Source organism: Aquarana catesbeiana, linkage group LG04, assembly GCF_042186555.1.
Source record: "Aquarana catesbeiana isolate 2022-GZ linkage group LG04, ASM4218655v1, whole genome shotgun sequence".
Taxonomy (NCBI): domain Eukaryota; kingdom Metazoa; phylum Chordata; class Amphibia; order Anura; family Ranidae; genus Aquarana; species Aquarana catesbeiana.
Window position 1 is genome coordinate 324,793,824 of NC_133327.1, and position 18,620 is coordinate 324,812,443.

The window sequence follows — 18,620 nt, forward strand, 5'->3', positions numbered from 1 at the left end:
CGTGAAGAAAGGATTGTACGGACATGTATTTTAAATGTCTCCCACACCATATTTACCGAAGCGGTGTCCCTGTTACGATTAAAAAAATATTGCCATTCCTCTTGAATATCCTCCCGGTCTTTTAAGGCAAAGAGCCAGAAGGGATGAAGGCGCCATGTGTGGGATCCCGTGTGCGAGGCTAGATGTAGGGTTGCCCAACAAGGAGCGTGATCTGAGAGGGATCTGGTGTGATATCCTGAGTCTGCTAGCAGTGGGAGGAGTATTTCTGAGATTAGTATGAAATCTATGCGGGACATGGTGGAATGTGTAGCCGAGAAGCAAGAGAAGGTCTGGGTGTTTGGGTATTTAGATCTCCATGTGTCTATTAAGGAGAATTCGGACATTAATCGCCCAAATCTGGTACTGTCAGGGGTTTGGGCGCACTGAAGGGACTGTAATCTATCTCTAGTAGAGTTTAGGGCTGTGTTAAAATCCCCTAGCCAAATAGCAGGGATGGCAGGGTGTTGAGACATATATAGTAACCCTTCTGTGACTATAGCAGAGTTGTAAGGTGGGGGTATGTAAAAGGCAAGAATCAGATATTGTGAGCCACTAATAGTACAATGCAGGAAGATGAACCTGCCCTGGGGATCTGTCCGCACTGAAATTATGCCAAATGGAGTAGTTTTGGCAATGAGTATAGAAACCCCTCGGGAGTAGGAAGAGTGTGTGGCGTGGTACGCCCACCCTATCCATGGGCGTTTCAGTGCAACCTGTAGCTGGCCTGTTATGTGCGTTTCGACTAATACAATTATATCCGCACGATAGGACTTAAGGCAGCCAAAGATTGCCGTTCGCTTAATTGTGTCCCGGATTCCCCGGACGTTCCATGTTAGGAATTTTACGTTAATCATATGTGTCGTATGGGTGTGTGTAGGGGTGCGGCTGGATAAGTTTTCCCAGGGCAGGCTCAGCTTCAACACGCGCAGCTTCCCATACAGTGATCCATCTTAGTGTCAAGTAATACCATACATATTCATTACAAGTATATTCCATCGCATCAGAACACATGCTCTTTAAACTTAAGTGAAACAGTTCCCAATCCCCCCTCCCTGCTCTCAGCCGCCCATACTTGGCTGGAGCATCAAACCCATAACCTGTGCAACCACTAGTAGGTACCATGGCACTTGATAGTACACACTACCTGTATTGACACCGGCTAAAGCTTATTTAACTATGCCGGTGACAATATATCACACTAGTGGTAGGGGCGAATAATTCGCTGGTTGGTAGTCCAGCATCGAGATTTTAGACGGTACGTCTGTGGAACACTTGATAGTAATATATGTTCCATTCTTACGCCCAATAGTGGTATGTAGTAGCAAGTAACAGATTTTTCATAAAACGTATTGTAAACCATAACTATTAATGTTGAGCTGGTGACCCCGTGATCTCCTCCCTCATTCCTCCTGTTACAGACATGACTGTGACCAACTTTAGGAGTCTAAGGAACCAGGCAGAAAAGGTCTATTGGGAAAGAGCAGTCTCTTCTTTCGATGGGGTAAAGTCATTGTGAGAAATACAGGGGTATGTGTACCCCAGATCGGGGCGGATCAAAATCTTGCACAGAAGCTTAGGGGATGTACTCTGATCAGAGACTACATGGGCAAGTCACTGCAGCCGTAAAGGTACTGGGCATGTTGTGTGTTCTGCTCCGGAGTGAACCCTATAGGGGTTTTGTCACTGCAGGGTGTTTGTCAAATAGTGTTTTGCAGCTCCCAATAGAGCCAGTGGTTTTGATCAGGGTACAGTGTGTGCGGTAAATGTTTATAGATTGCATGGGGGCCTGAGGTCTCACCTAGTCCTCTGCATATGGAGGCATCATCGTTAGGCTGGTCTGTTTCTCTCTGCATCCCGTCGGTCGATCCACTCCGAGGCAAGTGTTGGATCATCAAAGAAGTATGCTCGATCTTCACCCACCACACGTAGGTGGGCAGGAAACAACATGGCATACTTGACGTGTTGTGCTCGAAGGCGTCGCTTGACCTCTGTGAATCTGGAGCGTTGTTTCTGCACCTCCGCAGAAAAGTCGGGGAATGCTGAGACAGATCCTGACTGGAACGGAATGTTGCCCTTAATTCTAGCCATGCGGAGAACTGCATTGCGGTCTCTGAAGTTCAACATCTTCGCAATAAATGTGCGTGGAGGGGCTCCTTCAGGTGGTCGGCGTGCAGGCATGCGGTGTGCGCGCTCCACCACAAACGTGGTGGAGAAGGCCTCTCTGTCATAGGTTGAAATGAGGAGTTTTTCTAGAAAAGTAGCTGGGTCAGTACCTTCTGAACCTTCAGGCAGGCCAATAAAGCGCAAGTTGGATCTGCGAGCGCGGTTCTCCAGATCGTCATGTTTCTGCGCCAATATCTGAACTTGTCGCTTCAGATCATCCTGGGAATGCTGTAGGGGGTATAAAGTGTCCTCAGCCCGGCTAATTCTGGCCTCCGTTTCAGTAACCCTTTCCCTAAGTTTAGTCATATCCTGTCTTATTAAGGAAATGTCCACCTTTACCTCCTCCAGCTTGGTAGTGAGGGTGGATTGGCATAGGGAGATCACCTCTAGGACGCGCGCTGTATCAGTTGCCTCATGCTCTGTATGGGGAGCAGAGTGTGCTGTGGAGGAGGCGCCATCTTGCCCCTCGCGGTCCCGCTCCGTCCTCCGGGATCTTTCTAGGGACGATGAGGCTACAGTGCTCCGTTTCGGTGGAGACATGGCTCGGCGGGTGTAGCGGGTCCTTCTGGCACAGATGTGGGGCACAGAGTACTGTTTGGGGTCTCAGGATGCTGGTTGCAGGATGTACCACGGACGGAGCGCTGGTCACACACGTCCTATCCCATTGCCGTCCAGGCCACGCCCCCGGTGAGTAAGTTTAAACACCACCTTCCCCCTAGACAATTGCACCAATGCCCCCCTCTACTGCTCGGATTGCAAATGACTGCCACTCCTCTGAAAAGCAATCCACACACAGATTTATTTTCAGAGGCAATTGACATGTATTGAGGAGGCAATATGCTGCCTCCTCACCACCTGTGTTAAACTTCTAATTGCTGCAGCACAGACCCTTTTTTTTTAATGGGTTGCATTTAGTAGTAGTGGGTTTTAATTCTTGAGAGTAGGTGCGTAAATTATGGCAGGCTTGTAGGGGCCCCAGTGCATTGCTTTGCCCAGTGTCCCATGATGCTAATAAGATGGCCCTGGATGTGTGGGCAGGAAGTTTAAAGCCCAGCAGCCAGAAGAAGAAAGCTGCCAATAGCTGATGCATCCATCCACTGTGTGCCTAAGAAGTTTATTAGGCAAAAGCTGAGAGGCATAACTGTGTGTAAACCTGTGCTGTGCATCTGCCTAATGCTCCGCCTACCCTCCTCTGTGGCATTCTTTCATATCACAACTTTCTCCTGGCCTGGGCTCTGTGTTGATAGCAGAGAGGTGGATGAAGGAAACCCCTAGGCCAGGTATGATTAGAATGCAATTGGAGACCCTTATTTGGGAACTGGTGAGGCTGCTTTGATGGACACTGATCAGGCTGCATTGATGGGTACTGATGAGGCTGCATTGATGGGCACTAATGAGAATGCGCTGCAGGACACTGGTGAGGCTGTGTTGAGGGGCACTGGTGAGTCTGCATTGATGGGTACTGGTGAAGCTGCATTGATAGGCACTGATGAGGCTGTGCTGATGGGCACTGGTGAGGCTGCATTGATGGGCACTGGTGAGGCTGCATTGATGGACACTGGTGAGGCTGCATTGATGGGCACTGGTGAGGCTGCATTGATGGGCACTGATGAGGCTGCATTGATGGGCACTGATGAGGCTGCACTTGGTACCAACATTTAATGTACAGAGAGGAAGAGGTGGAGCCTAAAGAGAAAGGGGTGTGGTTTTCAGATGAGAGGGCAGGTCTTAAACAGGAAGGGGCATGGCATTGACTGGAAGGCATGCGTCATATTTAAATTAGGGAGTTTAGTCAGGCCTAGGGCAGCACAAAACCTAAATACACCACTGGGTTAGGTCCAATGAGGTGTATACCACCTCGTGGTCTTATCGCTTTTATTTACAATTGACACTTTTACTGAGTGCTGGGAGTATAGCTATCGCTATATTCCCGGCACTCTGACAGGAGAGACACTGCTTGTTATAAAGCAGCAGCTCTTCCCATCCCTTTCCTCCGCTGTCCATTTACAGATGGCTTTGTATTTTGTGAATAGGCTCACATAATACAACTCTGCAGCTGCTGACGCTAAGACCAGAAGGTTCAACATTGGAGCACCGGAAAATAGTGATAGCTATGCTCCTGGCGCTCAGTTAAAATGTGGATTAACGAGATGAGGCCCTTAGGTGGCTTGCACCTTGTTGAATTAACCCACAGTAAGCCAGCATATTTTAGAAAGTGTCTAAAATCCTGGAGCTCAGCTTTAAACACTTGAAAGTTTTATGGCAATAGGTAAATTCAGAATTTACATGAACCTGTTTTATTACTGACATAATATATATATATAGGATGGGTGGAGCTTTTGGTTCATGGACTCTCTTAACATGCATGTAAATCCTAACAATGAGTTTTAAATATTTTCTCCTCTTTGGTGTGATAATTTTACCATCAAAACACATTTTGTTATGTCTGTTCCATAGGTGCATAAAATACCTGTTGATTGTGTCAGAAATCTTGTAAGCTAATGGCTTCCTGTGCTTTCTGCCTCTGCTAACTGCTATCAGTTAACATTATTGGTAGCTATCTTTATGGTCTATGGAACAACTCTTGTCCTTTGAGAAGGGGAGAGGGAGAACTGTTTTTTTTAGTCCCTTTCAAGGGTGATAACGCTGTTCTATGCAAAATACAGTACGGTAAAGCTGGCCTTATACCAGTAGAATTTTAAAAATTAACTTTTTGTTTTCAGAATATTCATTCAATTATGTAAGAATTAAGGGGGGCAATTGAACAATCGGTTTAAACCAGGCTGAGTAAAAAAAAAAAACAAAAGTAATTTGAAATTAGTTGAGTATGTGAAAGCACCATTGAATGGTTGAATTCGTGATTTTCATAGTTTCGCATTTTAGCGAGATTCTTCAGGTGTAAGGCCAGCATAAGACAGTGTTGTCACCCTACGACAGGAAATGTGTTATTTTCAGGATCATCAGGTAAAAAAAAATAAAACAAGAAAAATATAATGCAGCCACCGCATCTAAGGTTTGGTAAGTTACAATATATATATTATTTTATAGTTATGTATAATATATTTAGTTCTTGGGTATAGATATGATTTGAGTTATTGAATAATTAGTGACATTCATGGCCATCACCCGTAATGTATACAATAGGAAAAAATTGTAAAGAGAATCGCAGGCCCAAAAGAGGAGCAACTCTTCAAGATATGTTAAAACGTATATTTATTTCAGTATCAAAAAATTTAAAAGAACATTGATGTCAACATGAACATCTAGTAAAAGAAGTAGAATACAAAAGCCATATTGAGCATTTTCCTGCATAGGGTTATATAACGAGAGAGTGAGCACTGGTAAGTAGGTCTACACATGCCGGTGCATTTCGCCACTGCTTCAACAGGGCCTATGAAGACCACACAGTACTCATCTATGAAGGAGAACAAAACCAAACAATACAATTTATAATCATATTTGGATATGTATATCATACACTACATGATCTGTACATCACAATCTATTACAGCCGTATGTGAGAGTGCGAGACCCACCTCAATGATGAGCCACATGCACGTAACTGCTCCCTGTGTGGGTGCTGGGGCAATAGGAAGATAACAACTGGAGAGAGATAGGATCTAACCTATATAAAAAACAACAACAGTATGTATAATAATGGTCAGTGTATTAGCCTTATAGCTACACATGAAGGCTATGTAGTGTAGACCACTTACTGTAGGACAAATATCCTGACAAGAAAATCTAGGGTCTATGGAGTTCCAACAGGGCTTGATATCAATTTAATACTCCCAAGTCTACAAAAAGCAGATGGGTATTGGGTGTAGATCAATATGTAGAGACCACTTGGGAAATCTTAAAGGTGAAGAAACATGGCTATATATCATATATTGCATTTGTATTTATTATTATATCATATTACATATTATTATTGGATTATAATTACCTTTAGCTCGTTGTTCAAACGTATGCAAGAGATATAGTCATGTCCCCATATACAGCTACTAGGTACTTAGATATCCTAAAATAGATATATATGTGTGTCACAATATTTGTTCCATCCAGTAGTCCCATATCTACATATTAATATTGATGTAGATTATACCTCACCGATAAGTGGCTGAGACCAAACCACGCTCCATTCAGTCCTCCCCAGCATACCATTGCATAGATATGCAATGTCAAGAAGTGATGGTATAGATGATCTAATGACAAACATAATAAGAATGACCATACATTCCCAGCAGAGTTGCCAACACCCCATCAGCATGTTGACCTTGATAGGTCACCTACCTGAGATCTGAATTATCCTAATGTGAGCTCCTCGCTCTCTCCAGCTGAGCTAGCGACCCCCTCTACCCATTAACTAGCGCTCTCCTGGGCGCTTCATGTGGCGCTGTCCCCGACTGGGGACACTCCCTCATCACATCATCCCTGTGCGCCGACGCGGCCGTGTTATACGCACAGGGTCCTGTGCGTCGATGCAGTCGCATAATGTGCACAGGCCCCAGGCAGAGCGGTCAACTCTACTGGACATAGTCGGCCAGGTTAGCCCATGGCACCACCCACAACCCTGATCAGGTGATCGGCTGGTGGGGTTGGGCCCCAGGCAAGGCCCATTGTCCAGGTCCTAGCTGCCTCCATATCCCGGGGAGGTCGATAGTAGTGGGGAAGCTATTTCTAGGGGGAGTAATAACTCCCCCTGGACTCAATAAGATAGCTTTGGACCGAATGCCTGCAACATGAGATGCCCCATGTGCATGCGGCCACCCATAGGGCTGCACTCACATGCTCACATAGTGAAGGCTGTTGGCATGTATAATAAAGCAAAATCTGTACAAAAGCATAAAAGAAAGAGAGAAGAAAACGAGGCGTATATAACAATTATCAGTATATCAATGGATGTTTGTCTATAGGACAATTTACATGAAAGAAACATATTGTTATATTCAGATATCTATATGTTACATATTGTATGGCTCCTGGATATTATATCCATCCCCACCTTATAAGGTCATAATGTACATAGTAGTGGATGTCATAACAAGCAGAATTATTGGCTACATATGTATCATAGCCTACAGGAAGGTTTTATAGCTCAGCATATCATTTAACCCCGGAGGGGGTAGTAGACCTGAGGTTATATGTCCACCTTGATTCTTTACATAGGACTCTTTGATCTAGATTACCCCCTCTAGGGTCCTACAGGATCACTTCAAGAACTGCTAATTTGATAAGAGATTCATCAAATTTATGTCGTACTCCGACATGCCCCCCAATTAGTGTTAACTAGGCCATTCCTAATGTATGCGATATGGTCTGAGATCCTTTTCCAGAAGGGCCTAATTATTTTCCACACATAAAAAGCTCCACAAGGGCAAAGCGTAATATACACTACTCCCCGTGTCTGGCATGTTACGTGCTGTTTGACAAATCGGGTTTTGCCATTTTGTAATCTGAAGGATGATCCCTCCATGGGTGTTGTACTTTAATATGTTCGTATGCGTCCTTATCAATTACCCCATTTATATATGCCTCGTTGATCAGGGTTAAAAACTTATTCTGAAAGCCCAACATTTTATCTTCAGTTATAGGTCTATACCACTGCCGGTTTTTCAATATATCCCAGCACATGTTTCTATATTGTAAAGTGTTCACGATCACCACATTCTCGCCTTTATCAGACGGTTTGATGATTATTTGAGAGTTGTTGCTCAAAGGTGTTAGTACCTGTCTTTGTTGAGGGCTAAAGTCATCGCTAGCCAGGGGTCCTTTTGGAATCTTACATTTTTTCGATGTCAGAAATGGTTTGAGTAAGAAAAGCCCATACATTCGGGTTGGATTGAAGTGGGGGGGATGTATTAGACTTCTTTTTTAGAGAGGGGGCTGGGAGAGGTAACTGTAGGATGGAGGCCTGAACAGGGGGGTCCGGGGAAGAGAGCGGCGAGGATGGTTGGTCATCATCGTCCTCATATCCAGAGTTGTTTCCTGCAAAGTAAAAGAATAATGTGCTAGTATGCATAGCATACTAGCACATTATGTGACACTTACCTGCAAACAGAGCTTGCGCTGTCCCCACTGGAGGCCACATCCATGTTCGCCCCTCTTCCTTGCAGGGCCGCGGACTCCGGCTCTGTGACTGACCGGAGTCACAGGAGCCGCCAGTCACGTCACTCGCTAGAGAAGAAACGGCACGAAGGGCCATTTCTTCACAGCGCATGCTTTGACGACATCATCGGCGCAGTGCAAAGTAAATATCTCATAAACAGCAAACGTTTAGGAGATATTTATGTACCTATAGGTAAGCCTTATTATAGGCTTACCTATAGGTACAATTTGAAAATGGAGGTTTACAACCTCTTTAAGCCCTAATTATATCAAAAATAAGTGGTGTTTGTGTTGGGACAAAAAGTCCCAACCGCAGAATTTCAGCCACTTGTGTGGTAAGGGTATGTGATGAAACATTATTTATTTCAAATTGGGAATTTTCACAGTGAGTTGGTATATCTGATCTACTACCCATGAATCTGTCTTACTTATTCTGGATAAGGATTGTCAGTCAGTGATGCCCGTGTGCTTCGTATTAGTTTTTGGGACTGCACCCGCCTTTGCAGGTGAAATCATAGCTGAGTGAACAAGTGTGTGAAATTGAGTAAATGTAGGAGTAACCTGAGAATTTTGTGTGAAATTTCCTCTAGTGCTTCTAGCATCATACATATTACCTGTGTCCTGAGTAACTTTTTTGTGGTAACTAATTTGTGGTATAGATACAGATGGAGATAAAGAACGTGCAGATACCACACCACCAGTGTTAGGAAGTTGAGAAGAGACACCCTCCACCATTCTTTTTTTTTTATCAGTGCCACCGTGTTCCTCATCTGTTTTGGTTCTTTTCCTTGAAGTTTGTGTCCTGATTTGAGTTATTTTGCTCATTTAGATTGGATGAAGTAAATCTATTGTTTGTGATGACTTTGCAGTCCTGGGGCTGCTGGTGAATGCCCGGTGTATGGGTGGATCGTCTTCTGTAAGACATAAACGTACCCTGTAATTTTCAGTGTATAACTACAAATAATGTATAACAATATTTTCCTTGTCAAAAGAAGTTTATTGAGTATACAATATTATAAAGATACATAAAGTAAGTTTACAAGGATCTATAAAGTAAGCTCATTGTTTTACAGTGGGGTTTATATAGGTAAATATCATGAAATTTCAAATATTAAACATTGGGTTCACGTAAACCTAAATTAAAGATATATATAATTTCCTTAGTTACTTTTGTAGGTATTTAAATGATTTATACCTACTATACATATTGTTTACAGGTAGAGTGTATATAGGTCAAATAAATTCTGATAATGAGCTTTAATCGTAAGGTGGAGAAAAGGAAAGAGAAAGAAGAAAAAGGGTAGAAAGGCAGAGGTATGGTCCACAAGGTTGTCCCGCTCATCAGTTTATTATTCTTTTTAGTTCTCTTTGAAGCCTTAGAATGGGTGTTTCTGTAAGTCATTTAATCTGTTACCATGGCAACAGGACAGAGTCATTGAAATTTGACAGGAACTGTTGTTTTATCCAAGGATGCCAAAGTTTTTCAAATTTTGGAATTTGATTTTGATCGATGGCTACCATCTTAGCATGGGACATTGTATTATTCATTCTGTGAATTGTTTCTGCTAGTACCAATGTAGGAGATTTCCATGCCTTGGCCACTGTTTGTTTTGCAGCCGTTATTAGTTTGATCATAAGTTTGAATTGAGAGAGTGTTAACCATTCCGGTTTTAGATTAAGTAAAGTTATATATGGATCTGGTTGTATTATTTTTTTAAATATTTTAGATGCAATCATGAAGACTTCCTTCCAGAAGGTTTGGATTACTGGGCACGTCCACCATATGTGTAAATGTGTGCCTATTTCTGGGCATCCTCGAAGACAAAGAGCTGAGTTATTAGGTGAATATTTTGCCACTCTAGCGGGTACAAGGTACCAGCGAGTTAGGACTTTATAATTTGTCTCCAGTGCTAAGATGTTGGGTGAAGATGACTTAGATGTGAGCCATATATTAGACCAGTCCGTGTCTTCTAAAGTTCGTCCCAGGTCCTCCTCCCACCTCTGAACGTAAGAGGGTCTATTAAGATTTACTACTCCATATAATTGATTATAAAGTGATGAAATTGTACCTTTAGCAAATGGATCTTTTGTACAGATTGATTCAAAAATGGATAATTGGGATAATGGTGTATCCCCCTTTAGGAATGGTGTATAGAAATTTTTGATTTGGAGATATCTAAATATCTCAGAGTTGGTAGATCATATTTTTCTCTAAGCGATGGGAATGAAAGGAATGATTTAGATGCTATGAAGTTATTTAGTGTCTGAATGCCTGATGTTGTCCAAGCTTTAAAAGAATTTGGGTAGATCCATGCCGGATAAAAGGCCGGATTTCTAATAAAAGAAAGGAGAGGATTGTGTGGAGATTGTAACTGATATTTGGTTTTTAGTTTATCCCAGAGAGATAAGAAGTGTTTAGTTATGGGATTATGAATTTTAAAGCGGTCTTTAGGATCAAGCCATAACAAGTTTGATATTAATAGAGGGTCATTTTCTGAAGCCTCTATAAATACCCATAATGGGATTTCCTGTTTTGCATGGTATTTGGACAGACTGGCCAAATGTGCTGCTCTGTAGTAGTTAGTAAAATTAGGGTATCCCAGGCCTCCTTTATTTTTGGGAAGATGTAGTGTGTGTATAGGTATACGTGGTTTAGAAGAACCCCATATAAACGAAGTTGCTCTTTTTTGTACTATTCTCAAAAAATAGGAAGGAATTGGAATAGGAAGGACTCTGAATAGATAAAGCAATTTGGGTAGAATAGTCATTTTGATTGCATTAATCTTCCCTATCCAGGATAAAGGAAGTTGCGACCATTGTTTTATTAGATTTGTGATCTGTCTTAATACAGGAGGATAATTGGTTGAGAATAAGTCAGAATGAGATGCTGTTAAATGAATTCCAAGATATGGGATTGATTTTTCTGCCCATGTGAATGGGAGTGCAGCCCTAGCCGGGATCAATTCCATGTTTGTGAGCGAAATATTAAGCACTAGGCATTTCTTAGGATTAATCATAAGGCCGGATAGGGCTGCAAATCCATCAAGAGCTGGTATTAAGTTAGGACCAGAGACCTGTGGCGATGATAGAAAAAGTAATATATCGTCTGCAAATATACATAATTTGTGTGTAATACCTCCTACTTCAATGCCAGTTATAGTTTGGTTTGTTCTGATGTATTGGGCCATGGGTTCGAGTATAAGGGCAAATAATAAGGGAGATAATGGGCAACCCTGTCGGGTACCTCTTTCGATATTAAAGGCATCAGATTTTTATCCAGCATATTTTATATAGGCTTTGGGTTTATTATATAATGCTTTGATCCAAGTTAAAAAGTGGGGTCCAAAACCCCATTTTTGTAATGAATATTGCATATATTGCCAGGATACTTTGTCAAATGCCCTCTTAATATCGAGAGATAGAAAACATAAAGGGATTTTCCGTTTTTTAGCAATATGTGCCAATAACACTGCCCTGCGTATATTATCGCCTGCCTGTCTATTTGGCATGAAGCCTACTTGATCTCTATGTATTAATTTTCCTATAATGCTATTGAGGCGTTTTGCTATTATTTTTGCTAATAATTTAATATCAAGGTTTAACAGAGAGATAGGCCGATAATTCACACAGGAAGTATCATCAGAAAGGGGTTTTGGGATCATACAAACAATTGCCATTAGTGTTTCTTACCGAAAAGAATGTCCTTCTAGAAGTTTGTTAAAAGTTTCAGTGAGAATGGGAGAGAGTATTTCTGAGAATGTTTTATAGTATAAAGCCGAGTAGCCGTCTGGGCCTGGTCTTTTGTTAAGTTTTAGGTCTTTTATGGCGTTAGCAACTTCATCTATAGTTATAGGCTCATCCAAACTGCTTTTTTGATTCTGAGACAACTCAGGTAAGGTTATTTTTGAGAAGAAGGATTCAGCCTCTGTAGGATTAAATTCATTGTTTGTCTTGTATAAAGTTGCGAGATGTGAGTGAAATTTTTGGACTATTTTAACTGGATTACAAGTATAAACATTTTTTGATAATTTCAAACGTATTGGTTTGAAAGATTTGTTAGTTGAATTTAATGCCCGAGCCAAATATGTACCTGGTTTGTTTGTATTCATGTAGAAATTGTGTTTGGAGTGTTTGAGGGATTTATCAACTGACTCAGTGAGAAATAGATCGTATTCCAATCTAGATTTTTCCAGATGAGATTTTGTACTCTGAGATGGATTATCTTGGAATGATATGTAGGCTGCATTAAAATTGAGTTCTAGTTTTTTTGCTAGATTTTTGCGTTCCCGTTTAAATAGTGCCATTTGTCTTTGTATTGTACAACGCAAGACAGGCTTATGAGCTTCCCACAGTGTTATTGGGGAAATGTCTGTTGTATTATTAATTAATATGTATTCCTTTAAAGCTTGTTCAATGGCCATCTGATGTAGTGGGTGTTTGAGCATTATGTCCGGTAAGTACCACGTTGGGTCATGCGCTTTTGGTATGGCTGAGGCTATAGTAGTGTATATTGCATTATGGTCAGACCACGGAATCGGAATTATATCTGATGCAATAATTTCTGGTATCATTCCTATTGTTAGAAAAATATGATCTATTCTGGTGAAGGTTTGATGAGGGTGCGAGAAATAAGTGAATTTCTTTTTCATTGGGTTACTTTCTCTCCACGAATCTACCAGATTGTATTTGGAAAGAAGTTGAGAAAAAGGTAATCTAGAGGTTATTTTGGATGGTGTAAAAGGTGATTTATCTAGAAATGGGAGGAGGACCTGGTTCGAATCCCCGCACATTATCACTGTTCCTAGTTTTTGTGTATTAATCACTTGTAATATATGTGAGAGGAATGGTGTAGGTTGTTTGTTAGGAGCGTAGTAGGAAATCACCGTATCCATTATATAACCCATGAGTATCAGGTATCTACCTTCTGGGTCTTTAATTTCTGATGATAAGGTGAATGGTGTGGATCGGTGAAATGCAATTAGAGTTCCCCTTTGTTTGGTACAGGCAAAAGCCGTGTAAATTTGTTGATAAAAAGGAGAAATATATTTTGGAGTAGAATCTTTGGTGAAGTGTGTTTCTTGGAGGCATACTATGTGAGCCTTCTTGTTATGGAAAGTACGGAAGGCTTTGGTCCTTTTTTGAGGGACATTTATTCCCTGAACATTCAGGGAAAGTATATTCAGTGGTGCCATGGCAACAGATCAAATAGTTTTGACTTACTTTTTGTTATGCAGAGCTGACTGCGCAGATCAACCTGTGTGGACTGAAGAGATGAAAAGATAGAAAAGAAACCAGTGAATTCTGGAGTAAAGAGTAAACAAAAAACATATGAGATTAGATGATACATTGTATAAATTATTTTTTGCAAGTAATCACAATTTACCCGTGAAAGAGAATAAATATCTCTCTCAGGGGAATAAGTGCCTTCGTCACACTCCCACATAATATGGTTGGGAGAATGAGGAGGGCTAATGGGGGTACACGGATCTTCCGCTTACAGGAGAGAAGTGCTATGTCAAAAGACATCAAAATGATGATTCATTAATTGGAGTGCAGAATATGGTTTTTGTTGAAATTATTTATTCCAGGGTGGTTGTATATGGTTAGTCTTGCCCTAGGCTAAATAATTCAGTTAGAAAGGTACTGTTAATAACTTTGGTATTGATGAAGATAGTTTGAATTATTTTGGGATTTTAACCCTTTTAGAGTAAACAATTACATATTTTATTCATATGTAACTGTTTAGATATGTTAACTCATAAAATTGAGGTTGTATTGCTTCAGATTAGAATAAACAAAAACATAGTTCTAGGAACTAGTTAGGTAATAATATATTTGTTTTAAGAAAAGAAAGAAAAAGCTTCCATTACTTCTGGATTATTGAACATATTTGTCCTAAAAAGTAATAAATCTATTGTTATTACCTGAAAATATATAACTGAACAAGAATTTCCTTATTTCACTTATATATTCTAAGGCTATATGAATCAGAAGTAGTAAGAAATATAACTGGAATGTAACATGATCCCACACAGTGTGTGACTATCAGAATGCAGTTACATTCAGTTATAAATATAGGTTTTTTATAGAGGACCATCTCTTAGTATAATAAATGAAGAGATATCAGGAATTAGGATGTCAGTCCATTGAATCTTCTTGGTCCATGGATGATGTGGCATAACGGCCTCTTTTGTGAGAATGATGATTCCCATTTTGTTCTGAAATTTTCTGGGTGCTGCCTGAAGGTGAAGATGATGCCATTCTTCTGCGTGTGGGGGTGTTGCTGCTTGTGGGTTCTGTCAGATTTAATTTTAAAAGGGTTTGTTGTAGTTCATCTGCTGATCTGCTTCTGTAAATTGTACCTTGGTAGTTAAATCTGACTGAAAAGGGGAAGCCCCATTGATACATAATGTTGTGGCGTTGCAGTTCCATTAGTTGGGGTTTCATGGATCGTCTTTTAGTAATAGTAAGTTGGGATAGGTCAGCAAAAATTTGATAATTGTGTCCTTGAAAATTAAGTTCCTTTTTTTCTCTTGCAGCAATTAGTATTTGTTCTTTCGTTCTGTAATAATGAAATTTTGTGATTATATCACGTGGGGGTCCATCTTTCTTTTTGGCTGTGAGGGCTCTGTGTACTCTGTCCAGTTCTAAACGTTCAATAGGGATATCTGGCTTTAGTTCTTGTAATAGAGCAGTAATAGTAGATTGCAGGTCTGTCACAGTTTCAGGTATTCCCCTTATGCGCAAGTTTGAACGTCTGGCTCTATTTTCGTAATCTTCGAGCTTAGTTTGAAGTATTAAATTCTCTTTTTTTAATTGTTCCAATTCTGTTATATTTTCTTGGGTTGTAATTTCAATTTCATCCATTTTTATTTCTAAGGCTGCGGTGCGGTTTCCCAGCTCTCTTATTTCTTTGGTTAGGCTTTTTGTTATTTGGTCTGAGGTTTGTTTTAAAGCCTTATGAAGCATCTTTTCAAATTGTAATAATATTATTGGGGATGCTGAGGAGGCTTGTGGAGAAGTTTGTGAGAGGATTTGTTCTGTATCTGACTCAAATGGAGAGTCTTGCTGTGACATTTTCTGTCTGTGAGAGCGCCCTGATGCTGTATCTTGTGAGGTGACTGGAGCTGCTTTAGTTGCAGTGAGTGCCTGTGAGCTCTTTGTGAGGTGATTTTTATTTCTGCCACGGCTTCCTCCCAGTACCATATTTCCTGCCCAAACTTTCACAGTTTGTTCCCTGGGCCAAAAAGGTTCAAATGGATACCTTTTGAGCCTGCAGGCTCCGCTTTGTCCTTCTCTTCTCTCCTCAGCGGTGCGGAGCTCTAACAATGCATGTCTGCTCCGCTAGGCTCCGCCCATCTCCCCCCGTATAACAATATTTTTCGTGTTTTTGCTTCTTATGTATTTGAAGTGTCAACACCCTTTGATATCAGTCTTTTGATATGCATGTCTTTTATCACATTTTGTAGTTTTTATATTAAAATAGTGGTTATTAAATACAAAATTATACACAATTAACATTCTGGAGAGAAAATACAGAGGGTGGTTTACTAATTGATTTGTGAAAGTTCACTTAATGTGTCAATAAACCCACATCATAAAAAAACTCTCAATAAATGGTATATTACATGCTGTTCATACTATGAGATTCCTTTTCTGTATTCTGCAAAAAACCTGGTTGATCCTGCTGTTCTCTATCTCCCCCGTCTGTCCAAGTCAGCTAGGGATTTTTCAGCTGTGGTGGCAACTCTGCACATGCTCAGTTTTCAGTGAGTTTATATGTTGAGCATTTCCTTTCCATGGTAAATGACAGCCCACTCCCACCCTCCTCCCCCCAACCAGCTAAACACAATGGGGGTGGAATATTACATGTAGATTAATGGAGTCTTCACCTCCCTGTTATTCTAAGACATAGGCTGGGGGGGGCATGACACAGCCTGTGACTGGCAGAATTCCGCGCACACCATATTATTTACACGAAATAATAAATATTTAATTTTAAATATATATTTGTATGCCAATTTAAAACTGTTTATTGATATTAATTATGTTTACTCTGTATTCTAAAGGCTATTTTTTTATTTTGAACATGTGACCAGCAGCAGAGGACTAGAAGCTCCTCCTGCTTATGTTTCCCTGCAGACAGGTTGGGGAAGATCTGGGTCATGTGACAGCTGTGTATCAGTTAGGAAAAAGATACTTAGATGTTTTTTTTATTAAAATAATTATAGTGCCATAATTCACATACAGAAATAGAAGGGAAAATGTAAATTAAACAGTGTGTGTTTACTATCACTTTAATATACTGTGTGAAGATTTTATTCAATTATTCAGCCATAAGAAAATAAATTCTCTGTTTTTCTTATTTTATTTGTACATGGTCGGATAACTGAAGTGAAAATTCACACTGGCTTTTTCATGCTTCTGACTGATCTTAGTGTGTCATTATGACAGACATAACAACCAGTTTTGTACCCGTAGGTGAAGGCAGAAATGCATGTGACGCTTCCTCACAGTTACCCTACAAAAGAGCCACAGTTATTTGTCCGGTCAGATTTTTTAGAAAAGCAGCAGCATAATGATCTCAACAAATGCTTGTCATCCTTCATCACTTCTTTAGACCGTGGGGACCTGTGCATCATGAACGCCATACAGTGGCTGAAAGACAACCTTCCCTCTTTCATACAGAGCACCAAGCACAGTACAGAGCCTGAATCAGACCTGAAAAGAGTTAGCACTTTCCATCGAATGTGGATTTACAGCCACCATATATATCGCCAGGAATTAAAGAAGAAGATCTTGGACTTTGCTAAGCGCTTGAATCTGACCGGTTTCTGTTTGACAGGAAAGCCAGGCATTATATGTGTAGAAGGGGAGAAGGATCAATGTGAAGAGTTCTGGCGAGACATCCGCTATCCTAATTGGAAGCATATCTCCTGTAAACATGCTGAGACCATGGAAGTAACCAGCACCATAGATAACTTGCGCCTGTTCTCTTCCTTTGATGAACTGATATTTGCTGCTCATGGAGACTATGGACTCAGGAATGATTATCACATGGACCTTGGGCAGTTCTTTGATTATCTCAAACAGCATCAAAGTGAGCACATTTTTCAGATACTGTTTGGCATTGAGGGGAGAGCCTGAGAAACCCAAACATATTTATGATTGTTTCCAGAATAAAAATTGGTTATCACCCAAATGACTGTATGTCTATTGTTATAACAAATTCTTCAACAGTAGTACAATGCGGGAACCACTAAACAAGTCACGTTTTCCAGATCTCTAAATCAAATCATGGAAAGATGAGATGCTTATGTCTCAGATGGTGTGCAGGTGTAGTAGTAGGAGGAAACTGAATGACCTCTTCCTTAAGGTGATTGTAAGGGTTTATTTTATTTATTTTTTAAATAATAAACATGTTATATTTACCTGCTCTATGCAAGGGTTTTGCACAGAGCAGCCCTGATCCTCCTGTTCTGGGGTTCCCCCGGTGGCATTCCTGGCTCCTCCTCTTCATCATGTGCCCCCGCGGAGAGCCACTTTTCATGGGGGCACCTCACGAGTCCCACTGCTGCGTCCATTGGCACAGACAGCAGGACTCGGGCCCCCCCCCCATGTCACTGGTTTATTGACAGCAGCGGGATCCAATGGCTCCTGCTCCTATCAGTCTATCAAATGGGGACGGGGACAGTGGCTGGAGTTGCTGGGCTCGTGCACATCGTTGGAACAGATGGGATCAGGTAAGAAAAATGGGGGGGGGGGGGCACTCTGGGGGCTGCTGCAGCAAAGAAGATTTTCACCTTAACCACTTAAAGCCCGCCCACTGCATATTTACTGCGGCAGGGCGGCTCTATTGAGCGAAACAATGTACCTGTACATTATTTTGTGCAATAGATGCTGTGGGCACGTGCCCGCTGCACAGAGTGGAAGCCAGTCAGTGGGTCCAGCGGGCACATGCGATTGCTCCACAGGGAGGATGAACGGGGATCTGCCTATGTAAACAAAGCAGATCTCGTTCTGACAGAGAAGTACACAGAGATCTTCTGTACCTTGTAAGCAGGAACACGGATCTCTGTGTTCTTCCTGTCAGTCCATCCCACACAGTTAGTAAACATGCCCAGGGAACACACTTAACCCTTTGATCGCCCCTGATGTTAACCCCTTTTCTGCCAGTGTCATTTATACAGTAACAGTGCAATTTAGCACTGATTACTGTATTGGTGTCAGTGGTCCCCAAAAAGTGTCACTTAGTGTCAGATTTGTCTGCCGCCATTACCAGTAAAAACAATTTAAAAAATTAGTCCATA

At 41.1% G+C, this 18,620-nt stretch overlaps 1 protein-coding gene across 5 annotated transcripts in view; it reads left to right on the plus strand.

Moving 5' to 3' along the window:
- RWDD2A (RWD domain containing 2A) overlaps nucleotides 1-17,512 on the plus strand; it is a 64,195-nt gene extending 46,683 nt beyond the window's left edge. For all 5 annotated transcript variants that reach the window (XM_073626877.1, XM_073626875.1, XM_073626878.1 and 2 more), the window contains one exon: nucleotides 16,792-17,512. In XM_073626877.1, the coding sequence (XP_073482978.1) occupies nucleotides 16,792-17,457 (666 nt within the window). In that variant the 3' untranslated portion in view covers nucleotides 17,458-17,512. The remainder of the gene's footprint in view (nucleotides 1-16,791) is intronic.
- The last annotated feature ends 1,108 nt before the right edge of the window (nucleotides 17,513-18,620 follow it).